Source organism: Oryx dammah, unplaced genomic scaffold (assembly GCF_014754425.2).
Source record: "Oryx dammah isolate SB20612 unplaced genomic scaffold, SCBI_Odam_1.1 HiC_scaffold_26, whole genome shotgun sequence".
NCBI lineage: Eukaryota > Metazoa > Chordata > Mammalia > Artiodactyla > Bovidae > Oryx > Oryx dammah.
The window spans coordinates 71,422,714-71,440,786 of NW_024070210.1; the positions used below are offsets into that span (position 1 = coordinate 71,422,714).

The 18,073-nt window shown below is 38.0% G+C and overlaps 1 protein-coding gene across 1 annotated transcript in view; it reads left to right on the forward strand.

Annotated features, from left to right (window-relative positions):
* Nucleotides 1–942: 942 nt before the first annotated feature.
* Nucleotides 943–18,073, forward strand: part of DPH6 (diphthamine biosynthesis 6) — a 196,625-nt gene continuing 179,494 nt past the window's right edge. The window contains exons 1-3 of the mRNA XM_040226984.1: nucleotides 943–1,101; nucleotides 5,248–5,342; nucleotides 10,538–10,731. Of these exons, the coding sequence (XP_040082918.1) occupies nucleotides 1,079–1,101; nucleotides 5,248–5,342; nucleotides 10,538–10,731 (312 nt within the window). The 5' untranslated portion in view covers nucleotides 943–1,078. The remainder of the gene's footprint in view (nucleotides 1,102–5,247; nucleotides 5,343–10,537; nucleotides 10,732–18,073) is intronic.

Here is an 18,073-nt window from a genome sequence, read left to right on the forward strand (position 1 = left end):
CCATCCACGCTGGCCAGGCACCACAGTAACTTAGGTTGCTTCCTGGTAAGGAACAAGGAACTAACAAGATGGAAGAATTCGGGAAAGTTGAGATAGCCTATGTCCTACCAACTTCCCAGAATCCTCTTCACTGGAATCCATATTGGCTAAGCAATGTGCATGCCACCAGGAAGGATCCTGAGTCAAGAGTGATTGGCCAGAATCTAGGAAACTAATCCCATTAACATATGGCCTGAGACTGCAACCATGGTGGCAGAGCAGTCCTCCTGGACTCCCTTACCCTTCTGCTCTGCGCTCGGGCACCCCTTTCCAATAAAGTCTCTTGCTTTGTCCATACTTGTGTCTCCTCAGACAGTTCACTTACAGCGTTAGACAAGAGCTCATTGTGGGGCCCTGGACAGGAGCCCCCTTCCTGAAACTCAAGAGCCTGAAACAGAACCAGATACCTGAAAGGCATTCAATGAATACCTGGTGAAAAAGTTTAGAAGCTAGAATTTTTCTTCTGCAAGGCTGCTGGTCTTGGTAATCAAGCCTTAATGGGCTTCCTAGCTTCTTTATTACAGAGTGACCAAACCACAGGGGGCCTAGCGGTCCTGGGAATACCTCCAGAAGGAAGTCTGAGGTGCTGAGGAGATCAAACCTAAAAAACTGAAGGGTTCGGTTCTTTAAGATGGGTGGTTGAGTTAGTAAAGACCAACGTACTCTCCCTTTGTACGTCCACAGGTGTTTCGATTGGTAGCATAATTGACTTCCCCGAGCCCAGCTCTGCGACGCGGGCCTTGACGTTCCCAGGCAGCTTCAGTGCCCTCACTTAGGTGGTTAGGCCGCGCCTAAACAGCGTTCTTTCCGGGGACGCGACATCCGTGACTCACGGACTAGGCGCCAAGTGACGCGTGCTCCGCGCCCAGGTAGCCCTCTGGCCGGCGCACCGGCAGCAGCGCCGGTTGCCAGACAGGCGGCGGAGCGAACAGGCGCTTGAGGCCCCGGGCACGTCACGGCGGGGGCGGGGGCGGGGGCGACGGCGGCGACTTCCCGGCTCCCACCCGCGCTCGCCGCACGCACGCGCACTGCGCCCAGCATGAGGGTCGCAGCTCTGATCAGGTAACGCGGCATCCACGCTGCCTTCCTCTTCCCTGTCAGCCTCTAGTCCTTTCTGACTGACCGGGCGGGAGCTGCCGCCGCCGCCGCCGCCGCCGATCGGGCGGTGTCCGTGCAGGAGCCGCTGGTCGCGGGCTCGGCTGCTCCTCCTGGCCGCAGGAAGAGGCGGAGCCTTCGGGCTACAGCCTGCCGGGTCCCAGGTCCCGCGCTGGCACTCCTGTCTGCCCGTCGCCGCCTCTCTGGTCGTCTGGGCTCCAGACTTAGGTTCAGATTGGATTTACGTTTTAAACTGCTGATGCCTGGCACTCACCGCCAGAGCGTTTAGTTAGTCTGACTTGGACCTGGGTCGGATTCTCAAAAGCTGTAATAGGCTGTGGAGTTTGAGAGGCAGTACTTGACGTCACTTAGTGCCCCCCTACCCTTTTCTCTTCGTTTTCTTCTCAGGATCCTATCTTTCTGCGGGTCCTCCGGCCCAACCTTATTCCCTAGGTTGCTACCAGCCCCGCCCCCTCTCACAAAAGACCACCTCTCCCTTTTCTGCAACCCAGTAGTGACAGAATTGTTTCTGACGAGGATGTGCTTTACCTTGGTGTCAAGGATAGAGATGGAATTATCCTGTTTTTATCCTAGATCCAGCTGCCATTGCTTTAGAGACTCATTGCATTTAGAAAAGTGACTTTATGGTAACATACTCCACATTCCAAAAAGAGTTTGAAATCTGTAGTAACCCATCATGTTTAGGTGTCTATAACGACCAAAGGCTGGTCAGTTTAAATGGCTCCATACGCGTTCTATGAACTGAAACAAAAGGGAACAAAATAACAACATGCAAAAGAGAATTTAAACTGTTTGAACGTTTGATGAGAATTGGATCGATGTAGAGTGAGTTGCACGCAACCATGCAACCTGGAAGATTTCATGAAAATCTTTGTTCAGTACCTTAGGAAATTAATACTGGCTGAAAACAGTGTGACCCATTAAGAACTCTCGATATAATCTTTTACTTCAGTGCCATTGTTAAGATACTAAGACTATAGTGCCAAAATAATTATTTCTATGCAGTGAATTTCCTCTGTAAACTGAATGATCAAGCTTTCACCATTATAAATGAACTTAAGTTGATATAGATCAGTAAGAATAAAAAGCAGTCCAGGAAATGAGTAATTCACATCCACATGCAGTTTACCAAAAGTTTAACCATTCAAGTAGGACACTTAGCTACATCTCAGAAATGTTGGAGGGAAAGAGAGAACAAAATTGGTATAATTTATTACACTAAAACTCTATTGTGTGCATATTTTACTTTTATAATAAGCTAATTACTTTTTAAAAGAAGCAATGTTGGAAAATTGTTGCTAAAATGTAAGATCTGTATAAGTGTTGGAAGATATGCTATAAGTTGGAGTACAGAACATAATATGTACATACAGATGTGAGTGCGTGCATGCTTAGTCACTTCAGTCGTGTCGGACTCTCTGCGACCCAATGGACCATGGCCCGCAAGGCTCCTCTGTCCATGGGATTCTCCAGGCAAGAATATTGGAGTGGGTTGCCATTTCCTTCTCCAGTGATAAAGTATGAAGTGAGTGAAGTGAAGTCGCTCAGTCGTGTCTGACTCTTTGCCACCCCATGGACTGTAACCTACCAGGCTCCTTTGTCCATGGGATTTTCAGGCAAGAGTACTAGGGTGCCATTTCCTTCTCCAATATAAATGTGAATGCATAATACATATATACATTTGTATGCACATACACTTGAATGTATTTGGATTTGAATTTAATACTGTGACTCTACTTGTAATAAGTATGTTTAGTGTGTGTATGTGGGTGCACTAAGAGATGAGGTATATGTGTGCATTCTAGGGAATAAGTGAAACCGGGATTCTTACGTATCTTTAGACCGTGAAGAACATTATTTTCCTAATACACAAAAGATTGAGTCATTTAATTTTACAGTTGAATGGCGCCTTGAAGATTAGTTAGGCCATTCTCTAATTTTATAACAAAGCATATAAACCCAAGCACAATGAGTAACTTAGCTTAGTATTCCAGAATTGGGAACTAAAATTCTGATCTTCTGTAGGATGTCTCCCCTAACATATGTTATGTATTTTGTGATGTTCTAAGAAGTGAGTAAGGGACTCAGCCTTTTCTAAACTTAATTTGACCTTGAAAAGCTTATGTTCTTAGAGCATTTGTTGGACACTGTTGTCCCACAGGGGGCTTCCCATGTAGCTCAGCTGGTAAAGAATCTGCCTGCAATGCAGGAGATCCCCGTTGGATTCCTAGTTTGGAAACATCTGCTGGAGAAAGGGTCATCTACCCACTCAAGTATTCTTGGGCTTCCCTGGTGGCTCAGCTAGTAAAGAATCCACCTGCAATGTGAGAGACCTGGATTTGATCCTTGGGTTGGGAAGATCCCCTGGAGAAGGGAACGGCTACCTACAGGGCACAATTTGGGAAATACTGTTTTAAAATCATATTTTAGGTCTTAGCATATTTTAAAATAAAAGGCCAAGTTCTGATTTTGGATATATACCCTTTAATCTTTAATACTGTAAATATTCTAAAGAATTAGATCATCACATCCTGCGGAAAGAAAACAACGAGTTTCAATAGGAGAAGTTGCGCAAGATATACTTATGGGAATATCAGAATCTGAAGGATGGGAGTGTGATGTGTTACCACTTTGCCCTTTGCAATTTCCCTCCCCTTGAAAAGTTCAGAAATAACTGTTGTTACTGATCAGAATATGGTTGTTGTCGTTTAGTTGCTAAGACACGTCTGACTTGCAACCCCATGGACTTACCCCACCAGGCCTCTATGTCCATGGGATTTCCCAGGCAAGAATATTGGAATGGGTTGCCATTTCCTTCTCCAGTAGATCTTCCTGACCCAGAGATCAAACCAACATTAGCAGGGGATTCTTTACCACTGCACTACCTTGGAAGTCCTCAGAATGTGGTGAAAGTCACTCAGTCATGTCTAACTCTTTGCAACCCCATGGACTATACAGTCCATGGAATTCTCTAGGCCAGAATACTGGAGTGGGTAGCCGTTCCCTTCTCCAGGGAATCTTCCTGACCTAGGAATTGAACCAGGGTCTCCTGCATTGCAGACCAATTCTTTACCAACTGAGCTATCAGGGAAGCCCTCAGAATGTGGTAGAGGCTGACAAATGCTGGGAACTAAAAAGGCAAAAGGGCCAGCTTCTAGGATAATCAGTCTCTTAGTTTCTTTGCTTATGAATAGGTCTAAACATTGTCTAGGGGTACATTTGCAGATTTTAAGCAAAGATTAGAATGAAAGGAAACAGGAATAAAACAAAGGAAGAGAGACAATGATTTTTTTAAAAAGAAGAAACATGCATAGGGAGGAACAGTAGAGTATTTAACCAAAATAGTATAATGGTTGCAATTCAAACTTGTTAAAGATGAACTAACACTGGTCTTGAGTAAGTGATTTGCCTTAGGTGGATTTGGTACCAGAATTTAGAAGTTCCTGTCAATTTGTTTATTAGATTTATGACTCAAGCCTTATCCTGCCATCGTATGTGGTGATGGTTGAAAGCTGAAGTTCTTACAGTACTGATGTTTAACTTTATCAGTGTAATTCAGCATTTCGATTTCAACTTCTACAGAATTTGAACCCACCAAGTATGTCAAACTTTGTCATTTGACTGCATCTCAGATCTTTAATTTGATCCTTTAATTGGTGCTGGTGACCATCATTAGCATTCTCAAAGTGGGAAAGAACAGGTACTTTTTGTACTTTTTCATTAAAAAATTTCATCTGAGAAGTATATATAATGTGTTTAACTGGAATGTAAAATTAAATCATTTTTTATTTGCAAAACACTTTATATTTTAAAGCAAAACAGCTATCAAAAACCAAAGAGTTACCATTTTAGCATAATCTTTGTTATGATGGCATATAATTTCATAAGCCCTTGTGAGTAGCGACTTTAGATATTCAGTTTCCTTTGATCAGTTGCATATGCTGTGGAAATTACACATTCTAATGCAAAATAAGTCTCTCATATTCTGAAACGCTGAAAAAAATAATGTGTTCTGTTTTGATGTATAATAAATCTATGTTTAATAACAGTAACCTGATATTTATTTGTCTCCTTATCTATTTATTTTTTTAGTGGTGGGAAGGACAGCTGTTATAATATGATGCAGTGCGTTGCTGCTGGGCATCAGATTGTTGCTTTAGCAAATCTAAGACCTGCTGAAAACCAAGGTAAGTGTATACATATATTGGAAAGTTCTCTAAACGACTGAAACTCCAGCCTCATAATTGCATTCTCTTGTACCCAATATGCAAACAATTAATGGGAACTCATATCTTTAGCACTGTTTAGATGCTACATTTGCTTTCACTTCACTTTCATGCATTGGAGAAGGAAATGGCAACCCATTCCAGTGTTCCTGCCTGGAAAACCCCCGGGATCGGGGAGCCTGGTGGGCTGCCGTCTCTGGGGTCACACAGAGTCGGACACGACTGAAGCGACTTAGCAGCAGCAGCAGATGCTACATTCTGTGCTTAGAGTTTTACAATTTTGTCCAAGGTAAAATAGCTAATACAAACTTGTAGAGCTGATACTTGAATCCTCTTACTTCAGAGTGCACTGTTGTTCCATTATAACAATTTTCCAAGTGTTGTTGGCACTACACGGGTAAATAGCTTACAACTCTTTGGAGCTTGGAAAGTAAGAAATATATGAATAAATGATAATATGTACATTTTGTTATTAAAAGCATTCAGTTTAGCCATCTTAGATGTAAACTAAATGTGTGATACTTGAGAAAGCCATTGAACATTTCCACTTTTTATTCATCTATGGTAATAAGGACATCTACAAATAATCCACAGACCTTATTTTAGCTACTTTTTTCAGTTTTTCTCCAGTGAAATTTCTCCATTTAGATATTTTTTTTCTTCTATGTCCATGGTATCCACATTTCTTCTTTTAATATGGACACCAGTCATATTTGGTGAAGGGCTCACTCTAATGACTTCATTTTAACTAATTATATCTTCAATGACTCTATTCCCAAACAAGGTAACATTTTGAGGTATTAGATGTTAGGACTTTACCCCAAGAATTTGGGAGTGACACAGTTCAACCAACAAAATCTTTTTTTTTAAATTGAGATATAGTTGATACATAATACTATATTCATTTTATGTGTCTAACAGTGATTTATATATATATATCATATATAATCAATTCACAAGTGAAATGATTACCGCAATAAGTTTACTTTACATCCATCACCACATATAATTATATATATTTTTTCCCAATCAGACTTTTAAATAAAAGAAAAATATTGATTTGCTTTTCATACTCTTTTATTATACTCATGCAACCATAGATATTAACTGTTAAAATGTAATAGAGGGAGATTAAACTTGTCTAACTCTTACTGCTTTTCTACTAAGATCTTTTTATCATTCCCTTTACTCAGTTTCTTTTAAGATTCCATGCTTTTACTCTACTGTTATTTTAGGTTTAATTAAATGAGTATTATATGCAAAAACACTAATAATTCCTGGTGTGAAGTAGGTCCCCAATAAATTTAGTTTAATCTGAGTGAGTGAGTAAAAGTGAGTGTTAGTCGCTTAGTTATATCTGACTCTTTGCAAAACTTTGGATTGTAGCCCACTAGGCTCCTCTGTCCATGGAATTCTCCAGGCAAAAATACTGGAGTGGGTAGCCATTCTCTTCTCCAGAGGATCTTCCTGATCCAGGGATTGAACCTGGGTTGCGAGCAGATTCTTTACCCTCTGAGCTACCAGGGAAGCCAGTTAAATCTGAATCTTGCACTAGATATTTTTCTTCCTTCCTTTGTTCCTTCTTCAGTGCTGCCAGCCAATTGGATTTTTATTTTTATATCATTTTAGAGTTGTTTTCTATTTTTTTAATGCCCAAATAGATTTTTTGTAAACTTCTTGAAAGGAGAAGTCATATCTTCTATATTCCTTTAATTGTTCCTCAGCACTTGGGACAACCCTGTGCCCCTGATAGGCATTCACTCAAGGTTTGTTGATTGATGAATGAATAATGAACTAACTAGAGTTAACCCTGCAAGGCAAGCAGTTATCTGAGTTTTCTTTCTTTCTCTGATTAAGAGCCAAGTAATGCTTAAAGTGAAGTGGGAATATAAAGATTAGAAATATTTTATACGAGGAAGTAGAACAGGTCCTGTGAAGGTCCTGTGGAGGGTCAGGTGTAAACATACACTTTAGGATTTTGTATGGGTTTCTGATGATTAATAATAATAGCATTTTCAAAGTAGTATGTTTAGAAAGGGAAGGGAAAGTGAAGTCGCTCAGTTGTGTCCAACTCCTAGCGACCCCATGGACTGCAGCCTACCAGGCTCCTCCATCCACTCTTTTCCAGGCAAGAGTACTAGAGTGGGTTGCCATTGCCTTCTCTGGATGTTTAGAAAGTGACCTCCTATTTCTGACTTTAAATAATGAAGAGAAAATTATTTAAGGGTGAGTGGGAACTGTACTATAACTTCTATATTATAAAAGAAGCAGCAGAATTTCCTTGCAGGTTGTATTCTGTTACTTCAGGAAAGAATTTTCTTATCCTTTGTGGCCAGTCAGGCAAGTAAGTTTTTTAAGCTTTCTATCTTTAGAGGTGTTGGTATTTAAAAAGAAGATTGTTTATATAATACATACATGATGTAATTTCACTCTGTGGAATTTTTATCTTGTCTTCAACTTTTCTACATGAATAGTTATAGTTCCCTTGTACTGAATCACTGATGCACAGATTTTGACTTATATTAGTTGCAAATATCCTGTCAGAAATTCATTTAATACACCCAACCTACTGATCATGATAACTTAGCCTAGCCTACCTTAACTCTGCTTAGAACACTTATATTAGCCTACTGCTGCTGCTGCTAAGTCGCTTCAGTTGTGTCTGACTCTGTGCAACCCCATAGACGGCAGCCCACCGGGCTCCCCTGTCCCAGGGATTCTCCAGGCAAGAACACTGGAGTGGGTTGCCATTTCCTTCTCCAATGCATGAAAGTGAAAAGTGAAAGCGAAGTCACTCAGTTGTGCCCGATTCCCAGCGACCCCATGGACTGCAGCCCACCAGGCTCCTCCGTCCATGGGACTCTCCAGGCAAGAGTACTGGAGTGGGTTGCCATTGCCCTCTCCGATATTAGCCTACAGTAGGGCAAAATCATCTAACACAAAGCTTCTTTTATAATAAAGTGTTGAATATCTTATGTAGTTTATTGAATTCTGTAGTGTGTGGAAGTGAAAAATAGAATGGTTCTTAAGTATATTAATTGTTTACTGTCTTGATCATGTGGTTGCCTGGGAGTTGTGGCTATCTACTGCTGCTGCCCAGTATCACAGAGAGAATGGATCATGTATCACTAGTCTGGGAAAAGATGACAATTCAAAATTTGAAGTACAATTTTTATTTAATGTGTATTGCTTTTGAACCACTATAAAGTTGAAAAATCCTGCCTTGAATCATGTTTATAATCTTCCTTGTGCTTAAGGTTCACTAGCAGGGTGGGTAAGATGACAGGCAAAGTATATCTTTAAATTATGCCTCTTAGTGGAAGGCTCCTCTGTCCATGGGATTCTCCAGGCAAGAATACTGGAGGTTGCCTTTCCCTTCTCCAGAGGATCATCCCAACCCAAGGATCAAACCTGGTTCTCCTGCATTGCAGGTGGATTCTTTACCAGCTGAGCCACTAGGGAAACCCTAGAATATTGTTAGAAAGAATTTCGTAGTAAATGGAATTGGAATATTATAAACTAAAAGCTTGAGGAAATCAGCTCCACTCTCATTATAATGGAAGCAGATAGATGGCTATGGGTTGGTGGACAGAGAGAGTTTAGCTAATCTTGATTTAAAATCAACAGGATGTTGGTGATTATTGAATGATTCATTGACTGGCTTTTTTTCTCCCCCTAAACATGTAAAAGGAATCTTAATGAGGAATGACTGGTAGAGATGACTCCAATATAAAGTTGGTTAAACTAAATCATTGCACTGAGTTTTCAGTGGGTAGTCTGGAAAAGAGTTTATCCCCATAATGGGGATAAATGTGAACTTGTCATAAAATTCACAAAGCTATCTCTTTAAATTTGTAGTAGGAACTTTTGTGGCATGTTAATTGAGGTGCTTCAGGCAATAGTGGAGCCTTTTGGTTTTATTTGATCTCATACTATTATTGTTATCTAGCTTCCATTAATAGGTTACATTGTGGTTGGGACTAAATGGAGCCTTAAAGGAAAATTGTCTTCTAGGTTTTTGAATTCAGTAAAATGTTGTAATTATTTTGCTAACATCAGGAAGTTTCTGGCTGAGAAACTGAAAGTTATTTAAATATATTAATTCAATTGTATTAATTGTCTTTAAAGCTATTACATTTAAAGATCTAGTTTAAATTTGAGATGAAGGTAATCTAAGAGGCTTTTAGGTTACTTTGGCTATATCTCTCCTTCCTACTGAAGCCAGGACTAGACAGATTTATAATAATAATATGAGTACATGGAAAGTAATCTGTTGTGTGAGCCAAAATCTGATGGCATACTGTGGCGATTTTGATTATTGAAGACCCTTACAATATAATTTTTCATGCCTTTTGATAAAATTCTTTCACATTCAGTGGAAAGCCTAGATCTGCTTGGCACATATGCATAGATACACAGATACACACAGATACACACATATATGTCAAACATTGTTTTGTAACTTTTTAAAAGCTTAAAAATATTTTTAACACCTTCCTTGTCATTATTATTTACCATAGCATTTCTAGATATTGTGTTTGCAACACAAATACCCTACGAAAATGTAAGTGTTATATAGATAGATAAATTTGAGAGATAATTCATACACTCTCGCCTTGTTAGAGCATCTTAAAGCTGCTTAGCCTAGGAAGAATTGCAGTTAAAACACCTATTTAATATGGTTTATCCTCATTTTTTATATAAATTCATTTGCCCACAGAATCCTTTATTTTTTTATCCAGTACCTAATAATATCTCATGGGATTTCTATTCTGCAGAACATACTTTAGAAAATACTCTTCTTCAAAGTTATATTAATAGCTGCATAGTATTATGTGAATATACTATAATTTTAATCTATTGATATTATAAAAAATGCTGTGATGACTATCTTTGCAAATAATCTTTATGTAGTTTCATGATTCTTTTTTCTAAAAAATAGAGTAAAGAAATCAAAAAGCCTATTCCAGTATATTTCTAAGTTCATTTGTATCGCTAAAAAGGTTCAGGTGATTCATCTGTTTTGAATATTTTTGTTCTTATTGATATTTTTGGAATCAAGTTGTATTGACTGCTCTCTAGGCAGTGGAACTCAGGTGGACTTTCAAACCCACTGTCTTTCATTCTGTTTGATTATTTCCCTTTATCTGTTGCAGTGGGGTCAGATGAACTGGATAGCTACATGTATCAGACAGTGGGTCATCATGCCATTGATTTGTATGCAGAAGCGATGGCTCTTCCCCTTTATCGCCGTACCATAAGGGGAAAGAGCATGGATACGGGACCAGTGTACACCAAATGTGAAGGTGATGAAGTTGAAGATCTCTTTGAGCTTTTGAAACTTGTTAAGGTATGCAGAGTGACTAATTATATTTACTGAGTTTAGTGTGTAATTTAGTAAATTATATTTACTGAATTATTTAGTAATAAATATTTTATAACTCCCAGCTGCCCAACTATTCTTTGAAAAGCTATTTTGTCTTTTCAGTTAGAAAACTGTTACTATGCCTGTGTATTAAATATTATTTAAAATAGAATTTTTGGTATAGTCTGGCACTGATAATTGTCAAATGATGTTTATCCAAGTTTTCCTTAGGATTTTGGAGCTGATGAATTTTCAACCATGTTTTTAGCAAATATTTTTTTGAATGCCTTGTTATATATAGTTCTAGGCACTGGGGATAGGACAATGAACAGATAGAAAAAGTCTTGTTTTGTTGGAGCTTGCTTTTCCATAGGAGACAGGTCAGTAAGCAAACAAATAAATTATACGCGTGGTGGTGAAGAGTACTGTGAAGAAAGATGAAGCGGAGTCAAGGTGATGAAGAGTGATGGCAGTGAGTGGTTCAGAAAGACCTTGCTGCTTTGGTGAAATTTCAATAGACCTAATGAGAGACACTGAGCCTTACTTTAAGTTAGTGAAAGAGGTTTATAAATTAAATACTTAAGTTTCTGAATATAAGAATTTGCAGCAATTGTGCATTCATTCTTAATTTCACTGGATGGAAAATTGAGGAGAGAAAGTATGGGACTTATCTATCTACTAGGTACTATATGTAGTAAATGTTAATTAATAGATATCCTTTTATATTAAGCAATCATCTTTTTATTCTTATTATAGTCAACTATTTGAATACAGTTCAGTATTCTTAAATATGAATTTTATCCAGTCAACTACAGGCAATTCATATAAGGTGTAGCTAGTAAAATAGAGAATTTAAACCAAATATTTCCTTGATGTCTTAATATTTTTTTACAAAGGAAAGAAAATTTCTGTCCCTTCTTGTACCAAGGGACATTGCATTTTATTTTCTCATTCTTGAGAGAAGTTTAGCTTTTCAGAAGTTATGTTATGAACCCCTGTCATGAAAAAATTTGCTAGTCTCAAATAGCTACTTTAGTGCTGTACTTCAGATTTGATGCTGATCAAAGCCTAATATTAGTTAAGAATTTTGATTTTAAAAATATATGAAACTCTTCAATTCTTTTCACTTTGAAAATATCTCATTTTCTACAGTTCAGTTTAGTTGCTCAGTGGTGTCTGACTCTTTGCAACCCCAGGGACTGCAACATGCCAGGCTTCTCTGTCCATCACTAACTCCCAAAGCTTGCTCAAACTCATGTCCATCAAGTTGGTGATGCCATCCAACCATCTCATCCTCAGTCATCCCCTTCTCCTCCTGCCTTCAATCTTTCCCAGCATCAGAATCTTTGCCAGTGAGTCCATTCTTTGTATCAGGTGGCCAAAATATTGAAGCTTCAGCTTCAGCATTAGTCCTTCCAATGAGTATTCAATACTGATTTCCTTTAGGGTTGACTGGTTTGATCTCCTTGCAGTCCAGGGGACTCTCGAGTCTTCTCCAACACAGAAAATTCTTATTTATATTTATCCTTTAAAAAACAAAACTGACAGGGAAAGAATGGTTCTATAATTTACTATTTAGAAAAAAAAATTGCTGTTTGGATATGGGTAGCATAAAAGGTAAATACTTTTCAAAGGAAATCGCAGGGACCTGATTTATTCCTTTTAGGAATATACATGCTAATAACAACTATTTTGGTTATCATCATGTCTAATTCTTTGTGACCCTATGGACTGTAGCCCACCAGGCTCCTCTGTCTATGCAATTTTCCAGGCAAGAATACTGGAGTGGGTTGCCATTTCCTCTTCCAAGGGATCTTCCCGACCCCGGGATAAAACCCACGTCTCCTGTGTCTCCTGTGTTGGCAGGTGGATTTCTTACCACTGAACCAACTGGAAAGTCCTGCCAAACAACAGAGAAGGCAGAAAAGAAATTTCACCTCTTTCCGTGTGAACAACTAAGACTTTGACAACGTTCACTTTGAGGTGTGAAATATTGAGCACAAATTCTTCATTCTCAAAATTCTTCCTCAGGGTACAAAGAAACTAGGTATTAAGTTTGTAGCATAAACCAACATTACAAAATGGTAGGACTCAATACTACAGGTAATTAGGTTGCTTAAAAACCACTGATAACTGATAACTTTGGAGAAGCTGTGATAATAACACGCTTCCAAGAAAGAGAAAGATAATAAATTACTAATCAATTTAATTAAAAATGGGCTGATTAGTAGTAATTAAGAAGAAATTTCCCTTTTGATACATTCTGTCTTTGGAGAAATGGATGCTTTGCCATTATCTTTATAGTAACCGTCAGTTATGACATAAATTAATGTTAAATCTTGACAACTTCTGCTTTGGAAGTTCATACGTGATAATTATAACTATAGCTGAAAGAGATGTTATCAAGTTGTCTGGGACTAAATAGTTCCTTCTTTTCCTGTGCAAAAATATTAATTTTACTATAGGATATTTTAAGGACATAAATATCATAAATATACTGCTTTTATGGAAGAGATTGTATGACCAGGCTTTTATAGTTAAATCCATTTATGAAACACTGGTGCAAAGATTCCAATAGCGGTCTTACATATTCTAATGAATAATTGAGTAATTATGGGAAAAAACGAGTTGAGAAGAGCTATAATTCTTCAAGTTCGTCTTCACTTGTTCCAAGAAAAAGATGGAATTGCATTTTTTAATCCTTTGAATATTAATGAAGAATTGAAAGAATTTAGATTCATTTTCATTTTAAACATTTATTTATAACAGGTTGTAGTTTTGTGACTTTTCACATGTATGTCAAACTTTTGTTATTGTTACCTCTTTTTACCCCCAGATATTAGAGCTAATATTTGAATAGGAGATGTTTGTTTTTTACAAAGAGTTTAATTGACTAATTGCTTAAAAGAAGTAGGAAAGACTTGGAAGAATTTGCAGAATTAAAGATTTCTTAACTATCAACATTTTGTAGAAGTCATGATAGCTAATAGAAGTGGAATAAGCCTTTATGTCTTATGGATTGTCAGGTGATTATGACAGGTGTGTATGTATATATATATATATGTATATATATATATATCTCAAGCTGTTTGCAAAATATCTGGCTTTCATATATTTAGTCTTTTATTCTTTAAAATTTCTTTAATATTAAAATATCATTTGATTCTCATCTGGGTTAGTTTGGCATATAGATAACTTGTATTATTCTCTAAAAATATAGTAATTTTCAAATTCTGGGGTGTTTTTCTTTTAAGTCACATAAAGCAATGCAATAGTTCCTGCATGATATGTCAAATACCATAACTCTATAGAGAATATATTTAAGGATCACTTATTCTTTCTTTCTCAACTGGAGCTACTTCTTACTGGATCTGATATTGTCCTCTTTCTTGGTTTATTCCCTGATTTCAATGGAATCCATCAATAAGAGATTTCCTTAGAGAAGTTACTTTCAAGTCCTTGCAGTTTGCAAATGTTCTTATTCTACCCTCATATTTGTTTAGTATGTTCATTAAATTTAATATTTTAGGATGAAGGTCACTTTTCCTCAAATCATTAAAGGCATTGTTCCATGGTCCTCTAGCATTTTGTGATGAGAAGTTTCATGCTAGTGTGATATTTGTTCCTTTTAGCTGACTCGTGTTTCTTCTCTGTTGTCTTTTATGATTGTGTCTTTATGTTTGATGTAATGAAATGTCACAGCAGCACACTGGACGTTGAAAGTGGCTTCCCTGTATCCTTTCTACAGTTTTCTATTGAGGAGCAGCATACCTCTTTCCTTTTATCCTAATGATTATTTAGGGATGGCATTAATCCAGGTGAAAGCCAGTCACAGCATGGCATCCTGGCCCTAGCCATTAGGTCAGGGTTGGTTTTATTAATCTGCATTGTACCACATAGGATGAAACGTAAGATGATGGACTGTTGGCAAAAGATAAGGTCTTTCTCCTGCACAGAGCAATATGTGGATGTGAGACCTAAAACTGCTACTGCTTTCTTTTTTTGATAGAGAAAGAGGAGAACCTGCTGTCTAATCTGACACAAAAAGTGGCAGAGCCAATAGAATTGCAGTGTGAGGATGGCTCTGCAAAATGCCCTTCCATTATTTGATAATTGACTCCCTTTGACCTTCTTTATTATCTTTTGCTGGTACTCTAATTGATCACACTTTAGACCTCCCAGTTTGAATTTTCATGTCTCTTGTCTCTTCTCACATATCTTCCATCTCTATTTTTTGTTGTACATTCTGTGAGGTTTCCCTTTTAAACACCCTACTTTCTTGTTGAAATTTTCTTTTTATTTTAGCAATCAGGAACTTTACTTGTTTATTGATTGTTCCTTTTTAACAATAACCTCTTTTTCCTTCTATAGATGTATTAATAACATCCTTATATCCATCTTAAAATACAGATTAGAGTCTTTAAACATTTCATTCTCTGAAATATTCGTGTTTTCTTTGGGGTCTGTTTTCTCATGTTTTTTTCTCTTTCATGTTGAAGGCTTTTCTCAAATGTCTTGGTTACTTGTTCATATCTAAGAATAAGGCAAGAGGAAAGCTGAACAGGTGCTTTTTTTTGAGATTACAGTTTTTCCAGCTTCACACTTCATCCTTGTTATACCTGGAGCTCAGGATAGTGTGGCCTTGTTTAGTTCCTTTCTTGGCTTTCTTCTCTCCTATACAAACTGTGGGTTACAACGTCCTCTGTTGATTTATCAGTCATTGTTCCTTCTTCTGCTGCTTTCTGACTCAAGAATCTAATTGAAATCCCTACTCCGTTGATGTCTCCCTGCTGGTTTTCTTTGTTTTTTAGAGCTTATAACTTTGTTTTCATTTTAATGGAATCTCTTGATCCAGAAGTCTGTGTTGATTTCATTCTTATGAAATGCATTTAATATTCTTCCCTAAGTTTCAATCTTCCTCTTCTAATCTTTAATACTTTTCTTCTTTCATGTTCTTTTTTGCATTAGGGATTTTATATTGGTATTAATTATGTTAAGTATGATTTTAAATTACTTAGTAGATAGTTTTAATTTGAATGCAACAATAAATGCATAATTTTCTTTTTTCAATAGAATATTTACTGTTGATAGAAAGACGTGAATAACTGATTTTTTTTAATGGATTTTAATTTAATATTTTTAAAAAACATCGATTACTACTTTACTCTATATTGGTTAAAATTCTTTTGATTACAAGATGCCGAAAGTCTTGTTCAAGCTGATATAAATAAAAAGAGAATTTACTGATAATGACCTGAAGATAAGTTAGCTTTAAGTAGATTAGAAACAAGTTACAAACTATGTAATCAGAACATGCACACACACAGACACACCCATTTTTAATCTCTTGCCTTTCCTTCTGTTGATTCTATTCTCAATTTGGACCCCTGTAGTCAGAAGATGGCTTGTAATTACATCCTTTCTAGCTCGTGTGTGTGTGTGTGTGTGTGTGTGCGTGCACATGTGCCCACACACTCAGTCATGTACAGCTCTGGGGATGTTCCCAACCCAGGGTTTGAACCTGCATCTCTTGTGTCTCCTGCATTGGCAGATGGGTTCTTTACCACTGGGCTACCTGGGAAGTCCATACTTAGTAGGAAAAGTGGTAATCTCAAATAGCTGAAAGAAAAATACAGTTATGGTTCATTGTCATTCAGTGGCTTGACTTGTATCATCCATGAACCTGTTGTTGGGAAAAGATGATTTTGTTTGATGTGACAGGTCTAGATCCTGTGCCAGTCCTGGAGCAAGAGACTGAGTCATGATTACTGAAACCACATTTACTGTGGTTCTAGGGGAAGAACAGGATCCAGTGTTGAAAGGATAGATCTCCAAATATAAAGCAGGCTGTTGCTGATAGGAGGCTAAACTGTGGTAGGGGGTTCAAGAATAACAATTTTCCTGAAAGTAAATAGGTTCCAATTGCTCACAAGCTTGAGAGCCATTCTTGATGGTTCTTCTTTCAGTATTTTCTTCCCTTTCTCCCCACCCCTTCTTTTTTTGGCTTCCTCTCTCCCTCTTTCTGTTCCTTCTTAGCTTCTTTTAAAAAAAAATAGTTGATGATTAGAGCCACAACAGTGAGCTTATACTCTAGGACCTGTATATTTAGTTGCTCATGAAAGTGAAGTCGCTCAGTCTGTCCGACTCTTTGTGACTCGTGGACTGTAGCCCACCAAGCTCCTCCATCCATGGGATTCTCCAGGCAAGAATACTGGAGTGGGTTGCCATTTCCTTCTACATAGGCATGATAAACTCAACAAGTTCAATACTTCCTCATTATCTTTTTGTGCAAATTTGCTCCCTTTTCTGTATTTCCCTCTTAGTTAGAAGCATTGTTATTTATCCCATTACTTGAGTGTAACCTGGGGCTTCACTACCAGACTTCCACTTTCTCAATTCCCTCCTATCTCAACCACAATCCTTAGATCTTCAGGACCTTTTGATATTACTTGTTACCTCTGAAGTTGACCCTTTGACTTCATTTTGACCATAACTAGGTTTTTTGTCTAGACTGTACAAGTCTTCTAACTGGTCCACTTACCTTCAGTATTGCCTTGTGTACCTGCCAACCTTTGTACCACATTATTATAAGCCGATCTGTAAAAATGGGCTTCCCAATTTGTGCAGAGGTAAAGAATCTGCCTAGCAATGCAGGAGATGTGAGAGTTGTGGGTTCAATCCCTGGGGTGGAAGGAACCCCTTGGAGGAGGAGCCTGATGAGCCCTAGTCTACAGGGTTTCAAAGAGTTGGACATGACTGAGTGACTGAGCATGCATGCATGATCTGCATTAAGTACTTAAATACCCACGTTTAAGATAAAGTCCAAACAAATTAGCCTGGCAAAAAATACTCTTTATGAAAAGGCCTTTGCAGTCCCACCTGTTGTCTGATCCTGCTATTCTTACATAAGCTTCTGGGTTGCTATATTGAACAAATTAGCTTTCCAGGAGATTGCTTTTTTGCATCTGAGATTTTTGCCTGTGCTTTTCTTTGCCTTTATCTCTTTGTTCTCCTGAAACTCCTTCTTGCTTCATATCCTTCTGTGAAATAGGCTCTGATTTACATTCCTATATCTTGGCAGCTTGTCTATAACTCCACTGTACTTCTCAGTACATTACTCGGATTGTTTATATGATTGTCTCTTGCTATACTGTGAGACCCTCAAAGACAATTTCAGTGCTGTACACTTTTATATCTCTGGTGTCCAGCTATATTCCTGGCATATTCAGTTCAGTTGCTCAGTCATGTCCGACTCTTTGCAACCCCATGAATTGCAGTATGCAAGGCCTCCCTGTCCATCACCAACTCCCGGAGTCTACTCAAACTC